This window comes from Mugil cephalus, chromosome 13 (genome assembly GCF_022458985.1).
Source record: "Mugil cephalus isolate CIBA_MC_2020 chromosome 13, CIBA_Mcephalus_1.1, whole genome shotgun sequence".
NCBI classification, from domain to species: domain Eukaryota; kingdom Metazoa; phylum Chordata; class Actinopteri; order Mugiliformes; family Mugilidae; genus Mugil; species Mugil cephalus.
In genome coordinates this window covers 13,321,782-13,343,828 of record NC_061782.1, presented here as the reverse complement: position 1 = coordinate 13,343,828, position 22,047 = coordinate 13,321,782, and the positions used below count along the sequence as shown (strand labels likewise).

General features: G+C 40.6%; 1 protein-coding gene across 2 annotated transcripts in view; it reads left to right on the top strand.

The window, feature by feature from the left end:
• The window catches only part of hpse2 (heparanase 2), a 50,200-nt gene that overhangs the window by 13,016 nt on the left and 15,137 nt on the right, over positions 1-22,047 (top strand). For both annotated transcript variants that reach the window (XM_047602591.1, XM_047602592.1), the window contains exons 5-7: positions 16,309-16,482; positions 18,280-18,451; positions 21,728-21,775. In XM_047602591.1, coding sequence (XP_047458547.1) covers positions 16,309-16,482; positions 18,280-18,451; positions 21,728-21,775 — 394 coding nt within the window. The remainder of the gene's footprint in view (positions 1-16,308; positions 16,483-18,279; positions 18,452-21,727; positions 21,776-22,047) is intronic.

The following is a 22,047-nucleotide window of genomic DNA, read 5'->3' as shown; positions in this document are numbered from 1 at the left end:
CCTGTTCACTGTGTTCACCACAAAAGTTAAAGGAATAAGGCTTGGATTAGAAGACTGTAACATCTCTACATAAGACGTCGCCTACGCAAGTGACCTACGCCATTGTGAGCGTTTAAACCGGTGTGATTGTGTGTTGGCCTTGCTCTGTAATTGCACAGCCAGAATGCTAGTTGTGAACCGATTTCTTTGCCACAGTGTTGTGTTACCTCATGGGCTTCAAACAATAGCAATTGGAGCTGTGTGGATCATGTTGGAGTTAATGAATGTTGAACACTGCGATGCAGAAACGTGAGAAGTCGTCGGAATAGATGGTGTGCACTAACATTGAACCGGCTGAAGCAGAAGGAGGGTTATTTTTCCATACTTGGCAACTGAGACACCTGGACAAGGAAATCCATTTTGGACCATTTGTTGTGTTCTCTGTGTGTAGTTACATGTCTGGGAAGATGCTGTGCTAGGATGTGCCTCAGGGCATTTATTTGAGAAACAGATATATAAATTAATCTCAGGAAGCTTCTAACTCCCAACACGTTTTATTATTTTTTTTGGTAGAAAAGGTGGTTAATATTAAATCTGATGAACTACTTCATTATTTGCACAGTTGAGCACATTTTCAACACTTTGACCATATCTCGTCTAAATGATATCTGCCTGTAAGAAAAGAGACAGGGCCTATTCTTTTTGTGTTTTTATTCAAAACATCTCTGGAACGAAACCTCTCTGCAGTGAAGTCTTCAAGTCATATAATTGTGGTTTTAGTCCACTGCATTTGTCCTCTTGGCCACCATGTGCATCTTTTTTAGCCCAATTGTGTTTAAAGTCATGTTTGTTTTCAATAACAGCCATTCTTTAAATAACTTGAGTGATTAAATTACTCATGTTCATATACACAGCGAAAAGGTTTGGACCCAGTATGAAGCCCTGCGGCGCGCCATGGTAACAACTAGGGTTTCACACATGGAGGCTTTTACAGCGTAACTTCAGACAAAGGAGCTCTGTCAGAATGTGGCTACGTGTACAAAATTAGACGACCTTATAGTTTGTATTTGTTTGGCTGAATTACTAATTAATATTAATTCATTATTACCTGTCAGTTTACAGTTATCAGCAGTGACGTAATCTCAGCGTGACAAACTCTTGATTGCCTGTTTTTTTTTTTTTTTTTACTCTTTTTTTTTTCCACTCGTTCCACATGGCCTCCACAGATCCAGAAGTGTCTGCTCTTTCCCCAATCGAATGAATACCTAGTGTTTAAATCATGGATGGACATAACATGTAATTCCATGTGTTAGCAATATGCCCCGAGACAAGTGCCAGCAACCTGCAAACGAATGTCATTTTAATAGCCTGATGCATGGGAAATGTTTGAAAGCGGCCCTTCCTCTCCTGTGATTGTTTGGCATGACGTCCAACCTCCACATTTTTTCCTCAGAACTCTAGAAAACATACGTTTTGTGTCAGATTTCAAATCATCGCGCTGTGCTCTAGACAGCTTTGAGTTGTTGGTTTGTACCAATGGGATGAATGTGTAGCTGGAATGCTGGTTCCTCATGAATACGTGTGTGTGTGTGTGTCTGTGTGTGTGTGTGCTCTCCGTATATGCATGTGTCAGCTCCGTATGGGTCCAGATGAAGTTGTTATCCTGAGGGGAAACATGCCTCCTTCATTACCAGCGAGACACGTTTTATTTCCCTAATTTGACTCTCAGGCTGTCATCCGTTATTTATGAGATTGCCCTGTGCGTGTGCGTGTGTGTGTGTGTGTTAGCGTGTGTTTGTGTGTACGTGCCTGTCCGTATGTATTTATTGTGTGTAAAGTTTGTACTGGAAGTAGGGTCTAGTAAAGGGCTAGGAAGTTGTAAGCACTGTTTAGGGAGGTGATTTGACCTGGTGTTTAAGGACGCTACGCTAATGTTTCCTCTTTCAACTACTTACGCTGGAATTTAACACACTCATTAGGATCACACAAATGTTTTGCAGCATTTCTGCATGTGTGTGTGCTCCGGAAAAGCGTCTACTTTCCCTCGCGGTGAGAGAACCGAGGAGTACATTTCAGTGTGACCATATAAACGCGGTTGACAGTTTATACTGTGTATTTTTATATTTTGTTAAACTTTATGTTTAATAAAATATCTGCAAAGTTGCTTTATGTAAAATTCACCAAGTTCATCATTATGAACATATATTTACATATATCACATCCTCATGTCATACTTTGACTTATTAACCGTGACAAATCTTTTCTGTTTTTTCCTTTAATATTATTTCACCTGAATGTTTGAGTTTGCCTACCGAGGAAATGCCAGCCAATGTTCATACTCCCAAACTGGGAATGTTAATCTCAATGTGTCAAAGCCCCCCAATATGTTACTGTGTTCTTGAAAAAAATGCTGCTTGCATAAGAGTTTGGCATGTTTCTTGTCTGGCCACTTGTGAATCCTCTCTAATTCTGCTCTTTTTTCACTTGGAGCATATGGCTGGTTGGATTGTGTTGGGCCTTGTCAGAGGCCATCTATCACTCTATGGTGTCCTGCTGAGTTGGAGATTCACAGCACAGCTCTCAGTCCTCAAAATGAGAAAACAAGAGCACGACTGAACAAAGTAAGGCGAGGAGGAAATGGGTAATGGAAAGAGTGACAAATGAAATAACAGCAGCAGGCAGATTAAAAATGAGAAAAAGAGCAAAGAAAGAACAAAACTCAAAGATGAATAAAAGTCCTTTTTTTCTCATAACAGAGCAACACGGCATGTTTTTCTCTTTACCATCACAGCCAGCCCTGGCAGTTTAGATCCATTCAACACCTGTGGTGTAAAACCTTTCAAGGTTGAGCAAACATTTTAGCATTCAGAGTTGAGTAGCTTCACAAGTGTTAGACTCCCCGACAGCCTCACGGCCCATATAACATCTTCACAGCTCTCTTATGAAAACATCTTAAATAAAAAGGATGTTTCCAAAATCCTTTCCCAGATCACTACCTTGCATCAATTTCTGGTTACATCCGACACTTACAGATGGAAAATGAAACAGTCCCTGTTAGTTTTCTTGCATCAAAAATGGTTATTTCTGTTTACAACTTGCTATACTATCGTGTTATGCGCATTTATTTTTCTGTAGATTAAAAGTAAAACAGGTTGCATTTATTTGAAACCTGCAATCTGATTGCATTTGTAAAAGATAATTCAAAAAACACATCATCCTGTGAGAAAACAAACAGAAAACAGCGCAATAATTGAGAAAACATGTCTCTCCTTGTTGAAGGGTTGAGGGGAAAAAAAAGGCTCTACCTGCACCAGAGGCATCGCTGCCGGCCGCCTCTGACCTCCGACCCTCACATGAAACGAGAACATGTATGCGCCTCGGAGGGACATGTGAAGAAGCTACTTCCTAATTATCCTTCGTGTAAGATGATGTCTGAGGAGCTTTGAAAGCATCCGTCTGGTACTTGTTAGAAGCAAAACAAAGTTTAGAAAAAGAAGGTACAATGGTATTCATAAGCATGAAACACATTACTAATGCATCCTCTTCTGCAGATATTTATTGAGTGAATTCAGACAGAATATTAGTGGTGGTGATGATGGAATCCAGATGGGGAGAAAGTGGCTGAGCAACTTGTACTCTTCAGCTGAACTGATTGTATCTACTCCACAATAACCACATTTATGTAAATCAAGTAGAGGATGTTTGTGAGCGGACATCTTCTGACACACCTGTTGTTTCTCAATAACAATGCTTCTCGTTATTAAGTGCTTCTGCTTTCGAATAGCCCGTGATCAACGGGAGATTATTTATTCTCACAATTACCTTTTCGTCTGTTTGCAAATTGAACAAACAGCCACATTTATTTTCATGAATTCCTGAGCCGTAACATGAATATGCAGCGTCATGCGCGACTGTAGAGGGAGCACAGCAGAAACTGTCTCAGATGATTCTTAAGGGACACATATTGTGAGTCTAATTACCTGCAAGACTTATTAGTATTTTTTCAGCACAATCAAACCTCTAGTGCATCTGAGAATAAAAACAAAAGTGCCTGACATCCTGTTTTCCAGAAACAACAAGCCTACAGGTGCCCAGCTACCTTCCAAAACAATGATTCACTGCAGACTTTGTCAAACAAATAACAAACAACTCCAGTGTCCACACAACATAATCCAGGATTCCAAGAAACAGCTGAAACGCCTTACATGGAAACCAACTCCACAGACTTGTCTCCTTGATTTTTTCCTGTTTGTTGTGAAGGATACTGATTACTCAACAGCTTGATGTAGTAATAGATTACATTGCGGCTTTTTTGTTTATACTCGTTTTCAGTTGTAAACTGAAGCGAGAGCAGCCTGATGCGCTGTGTGTTTTGGTCAGATAAAGCTTTGAGTCTTTTAAGTCTTTAAGTCGGAACCTACAGCTCCGTCAGAGCCTGGATTTTGGTTTGTTTGTAAATCATAAAAAATAAGTTTGGATGGATACATATGGAAGCCAGTTAAGGCTTGGCTGTTAGCATGGTAACCCACTTTTACTGAGACCAACAACAGATAGCGGTCTGGCTACAGCTTAAGATCAGTCACCTCCGGAGAGTTTATTGGCTCATTAGAGGGGTAATGGAGGCGTAATGTTAGATGTGCGACCAAATTGTTTTCTTTCTCATTAGCCTCTTTGTTTCTGTTTTTGTTAATTGGCCTAAGTATCCAGTAATTGGTGCCATGGGTTTCATTTTGCAGCTTTTATTAGATGCCAGCTGATGGATGGCTACAAGATGATGTAGAAAATATGTACGCTTTTTATGGCCTTTCATCACTTAAAAAGAGCAACACAGTTAAAGCATATTAAATTTATGTCCCAACCTTAATATATTGTTGTTTATGTGCTGTAAAGAAATAACGAAGAGAAAGAAAGGAAGAAAAAAGACGGAGGTGAAAAAGCTGGACTTCACACTCGACTGCGTTTCGTGTATTGAAATCCAGTTTCTCTCACAGCCCTTCTACTCTGGAGCTGTTTCATTTTGAGGAACCCTGTTCTGCGGGACAACACGTGGGACAATGTTGTTGAAGGAATTTTATGAGTCCATAAGTGTGTAATGAAATTTGCCTCGGTCAGAGGAGGGAAGCACGGAAAGGAAAAGTGGAATTGAATTTTCACTGGTATTTTCCTCAGACCTGCTTTCCCTTAGGGAGCGTACAGGACTGCTAGCAGTGGCCCAGGCAAGAAGAGGCCAAGTGAAATCTTTCCCTGAGGTTTTGAACTTTTGCTGTGAATGGCAGGAGTCGACACCTCTAACCAGGACCAGATGTTTGCCTTGGCCCGGTCCTTTCCCTGGCAGAGTAGGAAACCCAGGGTTTGATTGAGCCAGCCTGCCCCACTCGCAACCCTAATAGCCCCGTTTCTGCATAACCAGGCAGTCCACTGCCTTCAAAATCCTTCACAGTAGCCCCAGAAAAGACATGGGAATAATACTGAGCCAAGAAGTGATGCTGCAGGTGATTCTGCTGTAATCTTAGATAACTGGCATGACATCATCATCTTCTCTTTTTTTTGTACAGCTTCACCATAATTTTCACACACTGATAATATTCTGCCCACTTATCATCCTTACTTTAGACATTATTAAATTAAATATTACACTTACAAATAAATAAGAAAATAAGAGTTAGAACATAAGAGTAAAAACGAGCACATTTTTGTATCAGCACAAGGTTATAGCTTTTAGAAGTATTGCTGTCTAATTCAAGCTTACACTTTATATTCATATAAAGACTGATGACTTTTTAAACCTGCCGTGAGTTTTTTATTCTCCTAACATATAACATTGCTGAGGTCCTGACCAAAACATTTTACTCTTAGCCAGCGCTTACCTAGATTATAAACATTTTTCTAAGCATGTTTCTAATTTAAAACTTTAAAAACGCATTATATTCTGTATAAAGTGACTTTCTTGGGATCACCTGCAATGTTCATGTCCAGGTTTGCTTCAAATCTGTAAAAGTATTTCAAATTGACAGTAGATATGATAACCCTTATGCAAATGTTTGTGTATGTGTCGGCCTGTTAGTCATAAATATTAAACCAATCAATAAAAGAAAGTTAAGAGACATTGCTTTTACAATTAAACCTACGTTTATTTAATCAAGGACACAAAACAACTGATTATGTATACTACCTTCAGTGTGTTTTGTAATGAAGTCCTGAGGCTGGGATTCCCGTATTTCCTTGTTGTCCCTGTAAAATCCCTGAATACTCCTTCTTTTCTCTGGATTGCAGAAAGGTGTATTGGCTTGTGAGAGGTTCTGGTACCCAAGAAAAAGTCAAGGTAAAATGTAGAAATCTCAAAGATCTCAAATTGTTCGTGTCCACCTTGAGTTCAGATTGGTCCGAACTATATTAATCATGGATTTTGTTTTCAAGGCATTATTTCTTATACTGCCATTGCGATGCAATGGTAAATCTGTTTGAAAGATTTGATAATGCTAATGAATCTGAACATAAAAGTGCTACATTGGTATTGAAAGAGTTCTTTTTTTATCGCTGGTTTCCAATGGATACAGCGTAGTCTAAATCAAATCAATGAAACAAATAAATACTAAAGTGTTTATACAGATGTATGAGCCTGCAGTAACAATGTGACAGATGAATGTCGTTTTTGAGGTTTCCTAAAGTGGGTGTAAATTAAATGCAATTTATTTGTAGAACTGCAAAAATAATCAGCGCGTGATCGATTTCAAACCTTTTAGCGCACAGTATGGTTTTTCATTAGTTGAAAGAACCACCACAAGTGTTCAAGCGCTAAAGGAGAATGCCATTTTTCCAAACCTCAAACATCAAACAGGCTAATTGGCTAAAACATAATAATAAAACAAATCAAATTCTCACATGCATGCGAGCCTCAGCCAACACGCCTCAGTATAGATGGAAAGCGCAAATGGAGGGAAAAGAAAATCTGCTTTCAGATGTAGGAAAGGGCTCAAATTCTTATAATGCAGCTTTAGGTGTGCAACCGACAGCACCAGGAAACGCAGCAGGAGCACAAGACTGATGAGGATACGGTCTGAGACTTTGGGAGATATTTGTTAAAGTGATGGGTGGAAAAAGTCTCTCCTTTCTTTCTCCATAAACATCTGGCAGGAATATCCATTGCGCTCTTTGTCTTGACCGGTTGCTTCAGGAACCCAAATGGGACTCACCAGCATTTGAGATATTTTTCTTTCTTTTCACACAAGCTCAGTTGCTGTAGCACCTCGTCATCATTAGTTTTATTTTACCACAATTGAAATTATATTTGAGCTTTGCTTAATTTGAATTTCTTTTTTTGACCAATCAAACTGCACCAAATTTATTAAGCGTAAACTTAATCTCATTAAGAGACGTGAGAATGACCATGTATAACAATTATTTCACTGGTTTAACGTCACTGGGAAAAGTGTGGTCATATTTGTAAAGGTACTATCCCATAATCATTCTGAAAATATTACACAAACCTTTATTCATTCAATTATATTTAATGAGGGTTATTATCAGTCATTATATTTGAATTTCCAAATAACAAATGACTTCTAGCCGTAGTCGGTGTGGCCATTGTTTTAAGAAATGTAGTGGACATTGTAGCGTTCTTAAAAAACATTTCAGAAATTTTCCCAGCATCCGATATTATAAATGTATAATTGCAGCTGAAACTGTTGTAATGCAAGATAGTGATTCTGTAACTGTTTAATCTGGCTCTGGGCGTTCGGCTGAAGGCAGAACCCCCATTTTAAGTGTAAGTAATGTGTGTGGATATAGTTTGAGAGTGGAAGATGATTGCTGTGATTATGGTGATTATTCCAGCAGTGAAAGGGAGTCTGGGACACTGTGTATTTGCTTTGCTGCCCTGCATGGGCTCTGGTCTTCTTAAGCCTCATTCATCACACAGCCTGGGATCAAAGATACCATTCTTGAACTGGGAATGCAGATGTCCCGTGTAGCCCAACAAATTTGTTTTTTGGTCAGCCAGTCTCATAAACCATCAACGTGATGGATTTGAAGGTGTTAAAACGAGCATTTATTAAGACCTAAAGTAATCAGTGATTTTCAGCTTAAGCAGGTGTTTAGGACAAAGCGCTGCAGAAGTCCAAACTCTTTGATGGCTCAGGGAGAAGCTTAGCCCGGAGCTAGCCTCCCTCTTATTTCATCCCGTCTGTCCAGGTTAGTCTCGTCTCTCTGCAATTACAGAGCGTTCACCGCTCAATTACGGCATCAGCAGAGGCGTGTCATGAGATGGCTGACCAGATAAGAGTGCAAGCTTTACAGCCACTCTCTTTGGAGGTGACAGTGTTACAAATTTCTGGTTGTAAAAATGTCAGGTATGGTGCTCACGCCCATATCTTTTAATTCTCTGCCTCAAAACGAAAAACAAAAAAAACATGACGTCTGTTAGAGTAATTAGAAATTAGGTGCTAAAATGAGATGCTGCAAATGCAGAATTGCTGAAGATCTTCTGGACTTCACTATATTTCTCAAGACCTTGAGTCTTCTCTTTTATCAACAAGCTACTGAAGACAAACTGCATGCTACAGCATGCAAGAAAAAACTAAAGAGTCGTTCTTGTTCCTCTGTGCAGATGGCAAACGTGGCATCATCTGTCTGTACCAAGCTTGCGATATCTTACAAACACTTTTGGGGAATTTTGTAAAATTTGGCACAAATGTTCCCTCACATTCTTCTGGTCAAAGATCAAAGGCAGCTGTGGTGTTACTTAACACGTTTCTGCCCTTAACTGCATGTTCTTATTATGATGAAGTTTACTAGTCCACAGTCATCACTGTGGACTACTTCTTCTACTACTTCTCCCTCTTCTGGTAGTCCAGTACAAGCCTGATGGTATTGTTGATTCTGAGCTTCAAGGCTCCCTATCAAATCTACGTACTATACAAAAGCTGCAGTCATTAGTGTAGCATGATTTTCACTGGAAATGTACATGTCAGTAAAGATTGCTTCTCTATATTCATGAGTCTGGACAGCATCAATGTAAACTACCACTTAACTTATTGAATTTTAGGTACTTTTTTTATCATTGTGTCAGCCAAACTGTCACCATTCATCAGCTGGTTTGTGGGTTCAAAGAAGAACCCTAGTTAGTCTCTTCAGATCTATGACTTTTACAGATTGTAGGCTGGTGATGTACTGTATATGATAATAAGAAATTAACATCACTTCATTTTCTGAATGCAGGGTTGACTTTGTTTCACATTGACTTCTCTGGCTTGATGTACGAAGGTAGACGTCTACTTGTTGGCATCTGAAACATCTGTGATTAACAGGCCAAGGATTATAAGACTTAGGCGCAGCAACCAAATGATTTCATGCAACGCTTACGCCAAATGTACAGAAAAAACTATGTTGACAGTTCTCCAGCGCTCTGCCGAGAAAAGGATTCTGTATTGTGCTGAATAAAAAAAGAAGGGTTTTCATATTAGGGACTGATTTCAGACAGTGGTAAATGACTTTCCAAATATTTATGTAGCGCCTTGATGTCTCCAGGCTCTGGAGGGGTTTCTGTCCATTTATTGTGAGTCTCAGTTTAACCTGCAGGAGATTGACTCATGTAATGTTTTTTTGTTTGTTTGTTTGTTTTTTTGTTATTTGTGGTATATAGCAAATAGGAAATAAATTCATGATGAGCGGGGAGAAAATCCATAGTCACAGATGACCACCCCTTCCTGGGAAAATCCTCATTCAGACGTTTGCCTCAGCCATAGATGAACCCCGAGTTTGATTCACTGGTTACTAAACTGCCTGTCGGTTTTTAATAAAGGGGTCAGTCATAAACAGATCTGGATCATGCCAGCAGCTGTCCGATTCCTTCTCCTGGGTCTGTGTTTGGTTGCAGTTTATAGGTAGCTCGACACTGCAAACACAAAAAGAAAAGATACGGTGATGTTTCTCTCCTGGGAGAAGAATACTTCCACACACCTTGTTTCTTTACAAGCCAAACACATTGAGGTCATTAGTATCTAAAAAGCGTATTTTTCCCATTAGGGAGTGATAGACAGCGACCATTGCCAAACAGATGTGAAAACCACTCACACCCCATACACATTTCCCTCACACCCTGTTCCCCCAACAAGTGGTTTGAGTTCCATGGCTCGAAGCCAATGCAAGACAGTTGATGTTATTTAGTCCACTTCTCTGTCTTGGATTTGTTGCCTCCTGCAGCCTTTTGCCTAGGTTGGAGCACCCACACACACTCGCACACACGCAGCAGCCTCGCAGAGCTGATGTACTTTACATCAAGAACGGTGTATGTTAACATACCACTCATCTTACTCACCAGCCCTGTCGACTTGCTCTGCATCTCCTTACACAGGGTACACAGAAGGGGGCCACACGCAAGTCTAGTCACAGCAAATTCACTGATTGAGGTAATCTCTCTCACATTCTGGTTTCTACACACGCACGCATGCACACACAAACACATATTGGTCCCCCTCTACTGACACGATTGAAAACAGGTGCCCACCACATATCTTGCATTCTTCCAAAATACAAAAGTGGTTTGACCTGAATGGTTTTTTTTTTTTTTTCTGGAGTGAAAGAAGAGTCCATGTGGATACGTGTGTGGATCCGCGTGTGTGTGTGTGGGTATGTATGCATGCGTGCGTGTGTGTGTGTGTGCGTGTGCGTGCGCGCGCGTGTGTGTGTGTGTGTAAACATGGAGGCGTTGGGTTCTGTGCAACATGCTGGTGGGGCAGCTCAGACTTGAGCTATATTGGAACCACATTTCTCCCTCTGCGCAACCCTAACATACAGTGTCAAGTTAACATCGGGATAAGTCGCAGATACGCCATATGCCACCGCATTTAATAGCTCTCTGTTCATCGACCGTAACAGTATACTGGTCAGGCTCTGACCGATACGGATGAATGATCAAACTGCATTAAAAGCCGGTCTCAAACTTTTGACTGCTTGTTCAAGAATTTTTCTGTTTTTAGATGACCTTGCTCCAGTCTCCGTGTCTTACTCTGCAGCCTCAGAGGAACTGGTTAGTGGAGGGACCGTCCCAATGAGAAACAGAAGGCAGAGCAGAGTGTTGCTAGATGAGCTAGTGGAGAAAGGAGACTGGAGCTGTAATGGAGGCTGATGATAAATTCACCACACTTGGGTTTTCCGCCCGGCAGTTTGTTTCCAAATCTTTCATGAGTGATCCTTCTGGTCGTCTGTAACTGCACGTGGTGTGCGTTAAGTACAAAAGTGAGGTTACTTTTCAACCATCTGGTAAAACCTTACGTACTGTCATCGACAATTGTCCCCAGCATGTTAACTTCAGGACAGTTTGATGGATGTGCTGTCTCGGAGCAGCCATTTCCACCATGCTGAGTTGACAATGTGGATTTAATGTGTGTGTATTACACATTACACTTCAACCAGTGTAATGTGTGTTACCAAAGCTGACAGGGCAACTCACAAGCAACGCTCGCACACGAGGACGTTGTAACATGATGTAATGATGTAATTTTACGCGCATTGTTTTTTTTTCCCACCTCATAATGTTTTAATGCGCGACGGTTGAAATATTAATAATAAAAAGACTCCATTATCACATGAGTGGGTATTTTAAATCCTCATATATTTTAGGAGGAAGCTAAAGCGTGTGCATCTTTCGATATGGAAAACACATTGTATCCATAACCAGGAAATAAGACTCAAAATTAATTTCTCTAAACAGCCCTCTCCCCCTGTCTGCACATGTCTCTTGAGAATTTCGGTTTTGATTTGCCTTTTAAACTGAGCCAGAACTCATCATGTGCGTGATTGTGTGTGTACGTGTGCTTGTATGCTCTGGACCTAGATTCATGGGCCTAAACATCCAAACTGACATTTGCTGTGGCATCAAGTCATTACATATTTCTGTACTGAATGAAACCAGAAATTGATTTTTTTTGCTTGTTTTTTTTGTTCTGCTGAACAACAATGAAATTGAAAAGATGAAGCATTGTTTTCACAAATCATCTGAATTAGAATTTGATGTCGCGAGGAAGGCCTAATTGAAGACTAGTTAATTCTTTCATCTCATTTCTGCTCCCAGCTAAACCTCAGGAGCTGCATTCAGACAGGAGGCTCGCGCGCTTTGATCACGGGCTGGTGCAATCAGCAGTCTAGCTGTTCACACCAGATGAGGGGAAAACTGTTCATGTATGTACCAGTCAATGGTGTGCGCCACGCCAAACTGCGTCCTGGCTGGAAGCGCAACGCACAACGTTTCCAAACACTGTCTGAACTTGGCTCTCGAATCGAATCGTCTGTCAACTGACTTTAATAGATTTCCTCTTTGAATTGAATCCCTTTATTGAAAAATACTTTTATTTATATTGTAAATAGAAACTCCTGAAAAGAAAACCCTCACTATTCATAGTCTGTACATTAACAGTTACATGTGGAGGCTTTTTTCCAAAGCAGTGTGCAAATCAGGTGTGATCCATGACGCAGTTCATCAAGGAAGAAACCACAGAGAAAACCACCTGACAAAATACAGGAAGTCAGACTTCAGATTCCAACCTTTTTTGGTTCTTTGCAAATGAAACGTGCTACCTACGAGGTGATAGTATGGTCATTAAATCCCTGGCGACGTTCATTCATCTTCGTGAAGTTTTTTGAGCAACACACATTGTTGCAATGTGTCTTCTTCTCCTCAACCTGCTTTTCATAAAGTAAGTTAAGTGGAGCCATTTTTCAAGCTGAAAACTTTCCAAGGTCCCACAATCAGGTCTGTCTCGTAATAACCAACACCTCAGGACATTTCCTTATTCTTTAAGGATATGTTGTGTTGTGGCGAATGCGATTCTTTCAGCGTAAAAGTGAAACAAAATACAGTTTAACGCTGGTGTAAAAATACACCTGTTTATCTGACGCTAACTTACTAAATGTGCGGCAGCAGAATGGTAGAAATGGGATTTCTTTGTAAATGTCAAATGGGTGTCTGGTTCACGTGGGTGGTAAACCAGCCAGCACTGTTTGTGTGAGTGCGTACAGGCCCAGTGTACGTGGACGTATGTGTACATCAGTGTTTGAGGGAATATGCAGAGCTGCAGAAATGAGGCATAGCGCTGACTGATGCTGCCGGCCTCTCTGCTTCACAGAGCTGGATTTTCTATCAGATAGACAGCTTGACAATGTCCAGACCCCACTCTTTCCGCTACACACAAACACACAAAGGCACGCCAACAGATGCACACATAATACACGCAGGCACATGCACGCGCACACGCAAGTACACAGCTTTCTGGGATTGTTCTGCTTGTTTCTGGCTGGACTGTTTGCAAGATAAAAGAGAAGCCTGCAGCTGAGTGAGTACAGTGAAGTCTGACCTCTTACGCCGGCCTTTATTGTGTTATGTGTAATAGAGAATTTTCAGACTGATTTTAAATGTTGTGACTGTTTTTGAAGCATTCAGTTTTCTTTTTTTTACAAAAGCAACAATCTAAATAATGATCTGTGACTCAAAGACATTATTCACTGTCACTAAGATGTGCACCATTTGTTTCAGAATTTAAGGCAATTTCATGTTGGCTTGATGCGATATCTGTCTGCGTTTGTGGAACAGTAGATCATTTGTATTGTTCCCATTAGGCAGAGAGAGACTGTCCAGAAACGGTTTGTTTTGCTATTCCACCCTGAATTTCCAGTCTATCATATGTAGTTGCCTTAATCTTGTAATATTTCTCATCTTCAACGTCACACAGATGTGTTTTTAAGTGGAAACAACAAGATTCATGGTGTCTTAATGTCACTGCCTTCGTCCGACCAGCGAAATGGACAGAATGACAGACGACCCTCAGATGTTTCTGTCATTCCTCAAAAAAAATTAACAGAAGTTACTGCAGGCTTTAATGTTAATGTCCTACTTGGGCTGGATGTGTGTGATACACAAACTATTAGCTATGTACTATATATATTCTACTGTTAACTTTTCATTAATATTTGAAGGAATGGACTGTTCCAAGGAAAGTTAATATTCCTGTTTACTTGTCGCTTTGCTTAATATTTACCAGCTCCGTTTAATCATTTGTCCATACGCTATTCTCACTACTGCTACTAAGCCTCTAATTAGTGTTTTTCTGATTAAACATATTAATTAGCATAATTAAGTCTAATCTAGCAGTGTTCAACCAATTTCTCAACATTTCTTTTCGGCTCCGTGAGTGAAATTAATTTTTCAAATGGCCAATTGATTAAAATTTCTGGATTAGTTGTGATAAATTCTTATCAGCTTTAGTTATTTAATTGATGGTCCACCTGGTGCTCATTGTAATATTATTAAAAGTGAGGTTAATTAGTGCAGAAAATCTGTCAGCATTTACAAAACGCTTGTATTTTTCTACCGTTGGTTTTACTCTTAGATGATATATATGATAGTGATACCAGAAAATTACCCATGATTAAAATTCCCCAGGAACAAAACTGACACAAACACGTATTCATTTGACTGTACATGCTGCCCTTTGACCTGAAAGCAGAGGAACAGTATTTTTAGTAACTCCGTGCATCTCTCGAGGCCTTTATGATGCGAGCGTAAGCCAACTGGATGTGTCTTACAGCCAGGCTGGTCGCCTTCTGCTCAGATCTCAGGTGAGGAAAAGCCTGGAATCACTCATCTTGACAGCCACATCTGGCGCTACTTTCTCTTTTCTGCTGCCCTCGGCTCTGCTCCTGCAAACAGACACTGCTCAGATGTAGCCGCGGAGGGAAGGAGTTATGATAATAACTTTATTGGTGGTTATTAATGAGATTGAGAACAGACAGTTTATTCAGTGGAAGTATACTCCCAAAGAGTGCTGTCTGCAATAAAACTATTGTTTCTGCTACCATTTTTTGTGTGTGTTTTCAGGCGTTGTCCTTCCATTGATGGAAAGCAGATTAATGCCAGGTGCGACAAGCAATCTTTTCTGTTCTCTCTATTTGCTCTTTGGATTACACATGACCAGGGATCTATTGGAAATAAAGGCTTCCAGTAAATGCAAAAGCTCCTTTTATCTAAGCCATGACTTAATATGCATTGTTCTGTATTCAGATTTGTTCCTGTCTTAAGGTCAGACAGTTGTATCTATTTTTACATAGTATTGAAGAACCTTTCAGCAGCTTGACGTGAATCCAACAGAATAACCTCACATGCACCCATGTGCTCTGCTTTTGTCTCCTTTCCACATTGGAACAAAGCTTTCATTTGGCAAGCTCAGCTGCTCCCAAATTCAGAGTTGGGGGTAAATTCTAGCAGGAACCAGAATGGCACAGTATTCATCTGGTTCCCGTTGAACCTAGGAAGTAAAGGGTCGGGGTTCAGGGTAATATTTACGTTAATGTTGGGACTCCGAACTGATTAAATTTCAAAACAAGAGCCTAAGGTATCCAGGAGCAGCCTGCAGTCGCACCTTAAAATCTAAACAAACACTTTTGGCACACTCACCATATGCCAACATCTGTAGCCATCCCTCATCCGTTAGTGCAGAAGTTGAGTGATGTATAATGATGAAGAATACAGACATAAATGTCAGCTGCAGGACAGAACAATCCTGTGCTTGATGCTTCGAGGAGCACATCACCACAGGAGTTCATGATGGGAAAATCCGCCTTTCTGGATTCTCACTGAATGTTTCTGAAGATGAGACTTTGCTACGTACGAGCGGACACACAGGCACAGGCATAAAGTTCAGCACCTGGTGGATGACTGCTGATTGCAAAATACATCCCATGTGCAGTTTACACAGATACATGGTACACACATGCAATACTTACATTCAGTTTATGGCTGAGAAATGTTATTTTCTTTGGTTGGGTTGTTTGGACAGATAAATCCACCGTTTGTCAAATGACAAGACACTTTTTGGTTTTTACTGCTTGGTTTTTATCGCACTCTCTGTATTAGATTCACATTTTTCTGCTTTGTTTGATAGTTTAATGCTGATGTTTTTGAAGGAATCACAAAAGAATGATATACTGATGAACGTACAAGCGTGCTTCTGCTCCTGGTTAATTTTTTATTTATTTATTTATTTATTTATTTTAATCGCATAATATCCACCGCAAGTCTCAGTGTATGCGTGACTTTACATTGTAATGGCAGCAGTTTTCCATCTTCTCCCTAATGAGATGACTTGAAAACAGAGGCGGTTGCTAATATTCATAGATGTGGTACAGAAAGCCCCGCGGCTCGGTTTTTGGAGCTACACACAAGCCTATAGATTGAGAGAGCATGAGCTCCACATGTTTAACATCATGTTCATATTGTCATTTAATTCCAGATGCATAAAAAAGAATCAAAGTTACAACTGCTTTGTGGGTTTTTCCCAGCCAGGTCTTTAGACAAACTGTACAACTTTGCCGACTGTGCTGGTCTGCACCTGATCCTGGGACTCAACGCGTTGCACAGAAACCCTGACAACTCCTGGAACACGTCCTCCACCTTGAGCCTCCTGAAGTATAGCGCTGGCAAGAAGTACAACATCTCCTGGGAGTTAGGCAACGGTCAGTACAGCGTCATACCACATACTCCCTGCTACATGCTATGAGAGGTCATGATCTTTTATGATATAGTGTACACTGATTTACATCATCATGTTATATAACAGGTTTTCCTGAAAGCCAAGGTTATAATTTGTGGTTTGCAAATATTTTAAGTAGTATTTATGTATTTTATACTATTCATCATATCATGGTCCCTCCTGATCTGTTTCCAGATAACGGCCGTCAGATAAGTGTAGTGGAGTAAACAATGCAACATTTTCCTCTGAAACACTGGAGTGATGTCGCATGAAAGTAAAATGAGTAGAGGTATCCTTGAGTGTAGTACTGCAGTAAATTAGCCACTTGTCAGGGCACGTTCAAAAGTAATGCCATGAAAGTTGAGTTGAGTTGTATATCAGTTAACATCATACCAAGTGCAGTAAATAGAAAAAATCCGACACGAATAAATATTTGATGCAACATTTTGTGTTGGAAACACTGTGTGCACACAGAGATGGGTTGTTCTGAGGATCTCGGAAAAATCACAGAAGAGTAAAACAGTCTCAGAGTCGTCTCACTCTTCATTTAATCCCAGACTGAGTCCACGATGCTGAGTTTAGGGCTTTGTAGGGGCGATGCAGCCTGTTTGAGGACTCCTTGTTCTCGTTGCTAAATATACTTCTTTATGATTGTGTGTGTGTTTGGGGTCATGCTGCAGGATAAATGTGGCCAGGATGCCTCCTAACGGCATGGTGGGATACTTAAGGATCTAAACGTGTAAAGTTGTGCTGTCAACATATATCAGAAAAGTAGAAAGGAGGGAGAGTTAGACCTGGAACAAACCAGGAAAGACCCAATAGAAAAGTAACTAAACGTAAACATTCAACCAACTCTTATCTGTTCCCCAAACACTTCCAACATCACAATTAAACTTGACTTTTGTCTGTTGCTTACTGGAAACCTTTATACTTCAAAATACTAAATGAATACAGTTTATAATTATACCATATGTCATTTCTAATGCTCAGTGTCGGTTAAGGGTTTTGACTTGGAGGAAGGATAAGTTCTCAAACAGGAAGTACATGTTATGGGTTATAAGTGTACCGTTCGATAGCGATCTGTACGTGTGAGTCTAGCTGTTCAAGGGTTAACACAAGTGTTTTGATTCAGTGGTGAAAGGAAGTGTGTCTGCCTGCTGCACATTACTTTATATTTTCATTTAATCTGATACGTAATAAAACTCACAATAGAAACTTTTATTTCAGCCTAAGCCTGAAAGTACCATGCAAAATCTACTGATTGGACCATATGAACAATTTAGCGAGGACTCGAACCGTATCTAAAGTAATAATTTTAAGTAAATCATCCAGGCAGTGTAGACTGAGCTAGGGGAAGGTGATCCTTTGAAATTTGCCTAACAGTATTCTCATAGTTTTCAGGAATACAGCTCAGACACATGTGCACGCACAAAGCATAAGGTTTTATTTTGCGGCACGAAAACAACCTGAGAAATTGCGCACTGGTTAAACAGCAGTGGGTCTGCAAAAGTTTAGTTTTCCTTCTTTTGGGGAAACTAGCTCCTTCACTTTAATGAATCTGCAAGGCCACCCTGTGTGCCTGAAGCATTCCCCTGACACCGAGTCCATCTGTCTGTATTACTGCGAATTGCCCAATTATCCCTTTTTCTACTGGCTGTTGGATACTCGCTAAGAGAGCTAGATCAGACTACAACAACAACAACATTATCTGCCACCTCCCCACTGTTGCTTATATAAACTCTATCTCTCAGGCTCACTGTACTGCATCTCCTGTTCCCAGAGCCTAATGCATATCGCAGCATGGTGGGTCGTGCGGTGAACAGCACCCAGTTGGCCCAGGACTACGTCAAACTGCGGACGCTGCTGCAGTCCGTGCGCTACTACCACCGAGGCCACCTCTTCGGCCCCAATGCTGGACGACCCCGGAAGAACGCCATCCTGCTGCTGGATGGGTGAGTCTCCAAGTAAAACAATGATTGGTCACGATTCCACTCCTTGTTAGGCTGTCGTGCTGGTAAAAAAAAAAAAAAAAAAGGGAGGGGGGGGGGGGGGGGTAGTGGAAAGTATGCTGCAGCAGTTTGAGACTTTTACTCAGCTTTACTGTGTTTAATGCACACACACACACACACACATTGTGGTAATGTTCAGTGTTTATGGATTTCCACTCTGCAGGTTTCAGGGTCTCGGCTTCAGTTATACCATGTCAGCCTAAATAAAGTGTCATCTGATTGATAACGTGACGGCACACAACCCACCTGCTGGTTTCACGCAGAAGCTGCGCTAGTTTCATCTCGACTCTGGTCACTTATTTAACAGCTCTCTCACAACTGTAGCCTGTCCCCTTTAGAGACTACAACAAAACTGTTATTTCATTATTCAGCATGCGCTAATAGTTTACTTTTTAAGGTGAACACTATAGTTACATTATAGTCGTACGGTGTTGTAGGTGCAAGGAAGAAGTTTCCTGTTTGTTCTGTCCATGAAAAACATGCAATCACAAGCTGTTTGTTTGGAAGATGAAAAATTAAACTAATACACATGCAACATAAAATCACAACATCAGATGGTTTAAGACCAATGACACTCTACATCAGTGCAATAGATACATTTTGCTGTGAATTGTTATGATCTTTAAAACCTCCTAGGAGTATATATTCTCCACATTTACACTTAAAATGAATTAAAATTGTGTTTTTTCCTTCTTTCCAAAAAATATATATTGTACACATGAATGCGCAAAAAAAAAAAATACCCCAATAATGCAACAAGTTGACCCTAAACCTTTAACTTGAACTGGCAAATCTGAATTCTGAGAAAGAGTAATTGTACATTTATGTTTTTTTTTAATGTGAAAAAGCAAGCAGAACTGTTTTGAGCCGTGTCCAACATGTCCGTCCCGACACTAATGGCTTTATCCGTAAGTCTGACGTGCGCAGTAATACTGGATGCGTCCACGCAGGCTACTTTGGGGTGTTACTGTCCGTCTTAGTTTGTTGAAACAAATTTTAGGCACGAAACGCATTCTCAGTTCTTTTAGCCAAACAGATGACCGCATCCCTAAAACATATTCATCACTTCCAACAAAGTTACGCCTTTGTGAGCTTTTCTGTCTGCAGAAATTTAAACACACTTGGACACACTAAGATGAGTACATCAGTGGCCCTGTACAACAAACACAGACAGGAAATCACACCTACATACACAGCTTAGTCAGTGTTGGACAATCTAAATAAAGTGTGAGCTTAAGGAAGGATATTTGCTTTTTTTTTTTCCTGGATAAAAATATATCGAGACAAATGGTTGAAAACACATGTGTTTGCCAAGAACCAGAGTCAAGTTAAACCTATTGACAAAAACACGTCCCTGAACACACAATAATTATATATGTGCTTAAAACTACAGTATATTAGAGTGTTTTTTTAAATGCTACCACTAATGGTAATACTTTACACACACTGCTCTACACTTCTGGGTTGTTGAGTAGAAATGTTGGAGGTGGTCCTATGTACCAACCATAAAACTTAGATGACTACCCTCTCTTCTGGGTGGCTGAAAGGACAGTGCAATCAATCCTCAACCCGCCCGTCACACCAGCTTTCTTTTTTTTTACAGAGACAGTTACAAGACGCGGAGATAGGATTTATGCTTCTAGGTTTAAGTAGCTAGACAAACAGTGAACAGCAAAATACAGTCCATGAAATGAAATTTAATGTGTGCTAAAATACATGAACACTAACAGTTTAACGTCTCAGTATATCTCCGCCTGAATCTCCGGCTCCTCTCACAAATACACACATTTTGACAGGTAGTTGGAAGACGTCGGAGAAAGAATAATTCGACACGGGTCTCCCGACCGCTACGTACTTGGACTACTTACATCAGTGAAACCATTAGGAGGAGACTCGCAGTCCAAATTTACTCCTAAATACAGGTGTGTTTGTGCACACCAGTGTATGTATGTGTACTTTCCGGCTCAGGCTGATGAATGACCGGTGGTATGAGACGACAGGAAGGATGTAGAAGAGTAGCGATGATAGGAAGAGGAGGAGGAGGAGGAGTGAGGGGATGAAGGGATGAAGGGTAAAGGGGTGGATGTACCCTTAGGTCACGGGTGTCACATATAACTACGGGGCGATGCTTGTGTGTTTGACACTGTTACGAGGAGGTGGCTCTTGTGTTTGACAACCCGACTACTCTACTGCTCTCAGGAAATAAGATGAATTAGACGCTGAGCTGCTCAACAGTCCAAATATCAGGGCCGCTCAGACTAAACAAGCCAAAGCGGTGAAAGTTGTGTTTCTGTGACATGATGTTTAGAGACACACATTTAGGCACGTCTGGCAAGCTGTTACCCCCAAATATGGAGAGATTCGGATCAGGTAGACCAGGAAACACACACAGATGCGAAAGCTCAGAAGGCCGAAGGCGGAGAGCAGTAGGTTGTGTTTGGTTGCGTGTGTTTACAGGATGAGTCCATTAAAAGGTAGACCGGGTTAACAACATTTTTTTTTTTCACGTATGCCCGAGAGATGTTTGTTTTGAACTAACTGAAAGCAAACTCTTCAAGCTGCATAAACAGCTCCAGAGATATTTACTGTTTCACCAAACTTGTGCTCTCATTTTTTAATGCGGTATAGTAGTGCAGTTTATAATATTAACTCAACAGTAAATGAAAAGAAAAAGTAAACTTTTGCTCAAATTCTGTCCCAGTGTAAACCATTTAATGTTTCCTCGACACCGCACATTTATATAAACCGCATCCAGAATGATGCTTGTATTTAAACTGCAGCGAAAAAACGTCCAGAACCAAATCACGCTATTTGTTATCCTCTTTAATATTTACAACCTCAATAGCCACAGGCAGGCTATTAGATCCAGACTTACATTACACTCGGATTAACACAACGACATCAATTATTTCTATTGTTGTACACGTCTGCCACCCTAAAGACTGAGTGGAGTTATTTTTGCTTTGGGGCGAACTGTGTGACACGTTTTGCGTTTCCTGTTTGAACATGAACCTGCCACACAACACTTCTTGGTGTATTCGTCTTTGCTTTCATTTACCGCATACTTTGGGGTAAATGGGGATACGTTGACAGCGTGTGTTGCACACTGTCGGCTCTAAATGTTCCCTGCATTGTTGCCACATGAGGCCAAGCTGATTGTCAAGTGTTAGTACGATATGAATGACCAGGATGATATATCTGTGTTTTCTTGACTTGCAGGTTCATGAAGAACGCTGGCTCTGTTGTGGATGCAGTTACGTGGCAACAGTAGGTATTTTACCCTTTTTTTTCTATTTTAATATTTTATCCCAGAATCCACCTATTGCATAGACTACACACTTGACTCGCTACAAATCTAACATCACAGGCCCACGATGCGTTTTTGCACCGTTATTAACACTGTTACTGAGACGGAACTGATGCGCAATGTGCAATGAGAAGTGTGTTTATCCTCCACATGGAACAACAGGAAAAGGAGCCTGAGAAGAGTGTGTGTGTGTTAAATTAGTAACACCTGCCACTTGTCTATTGCACATACT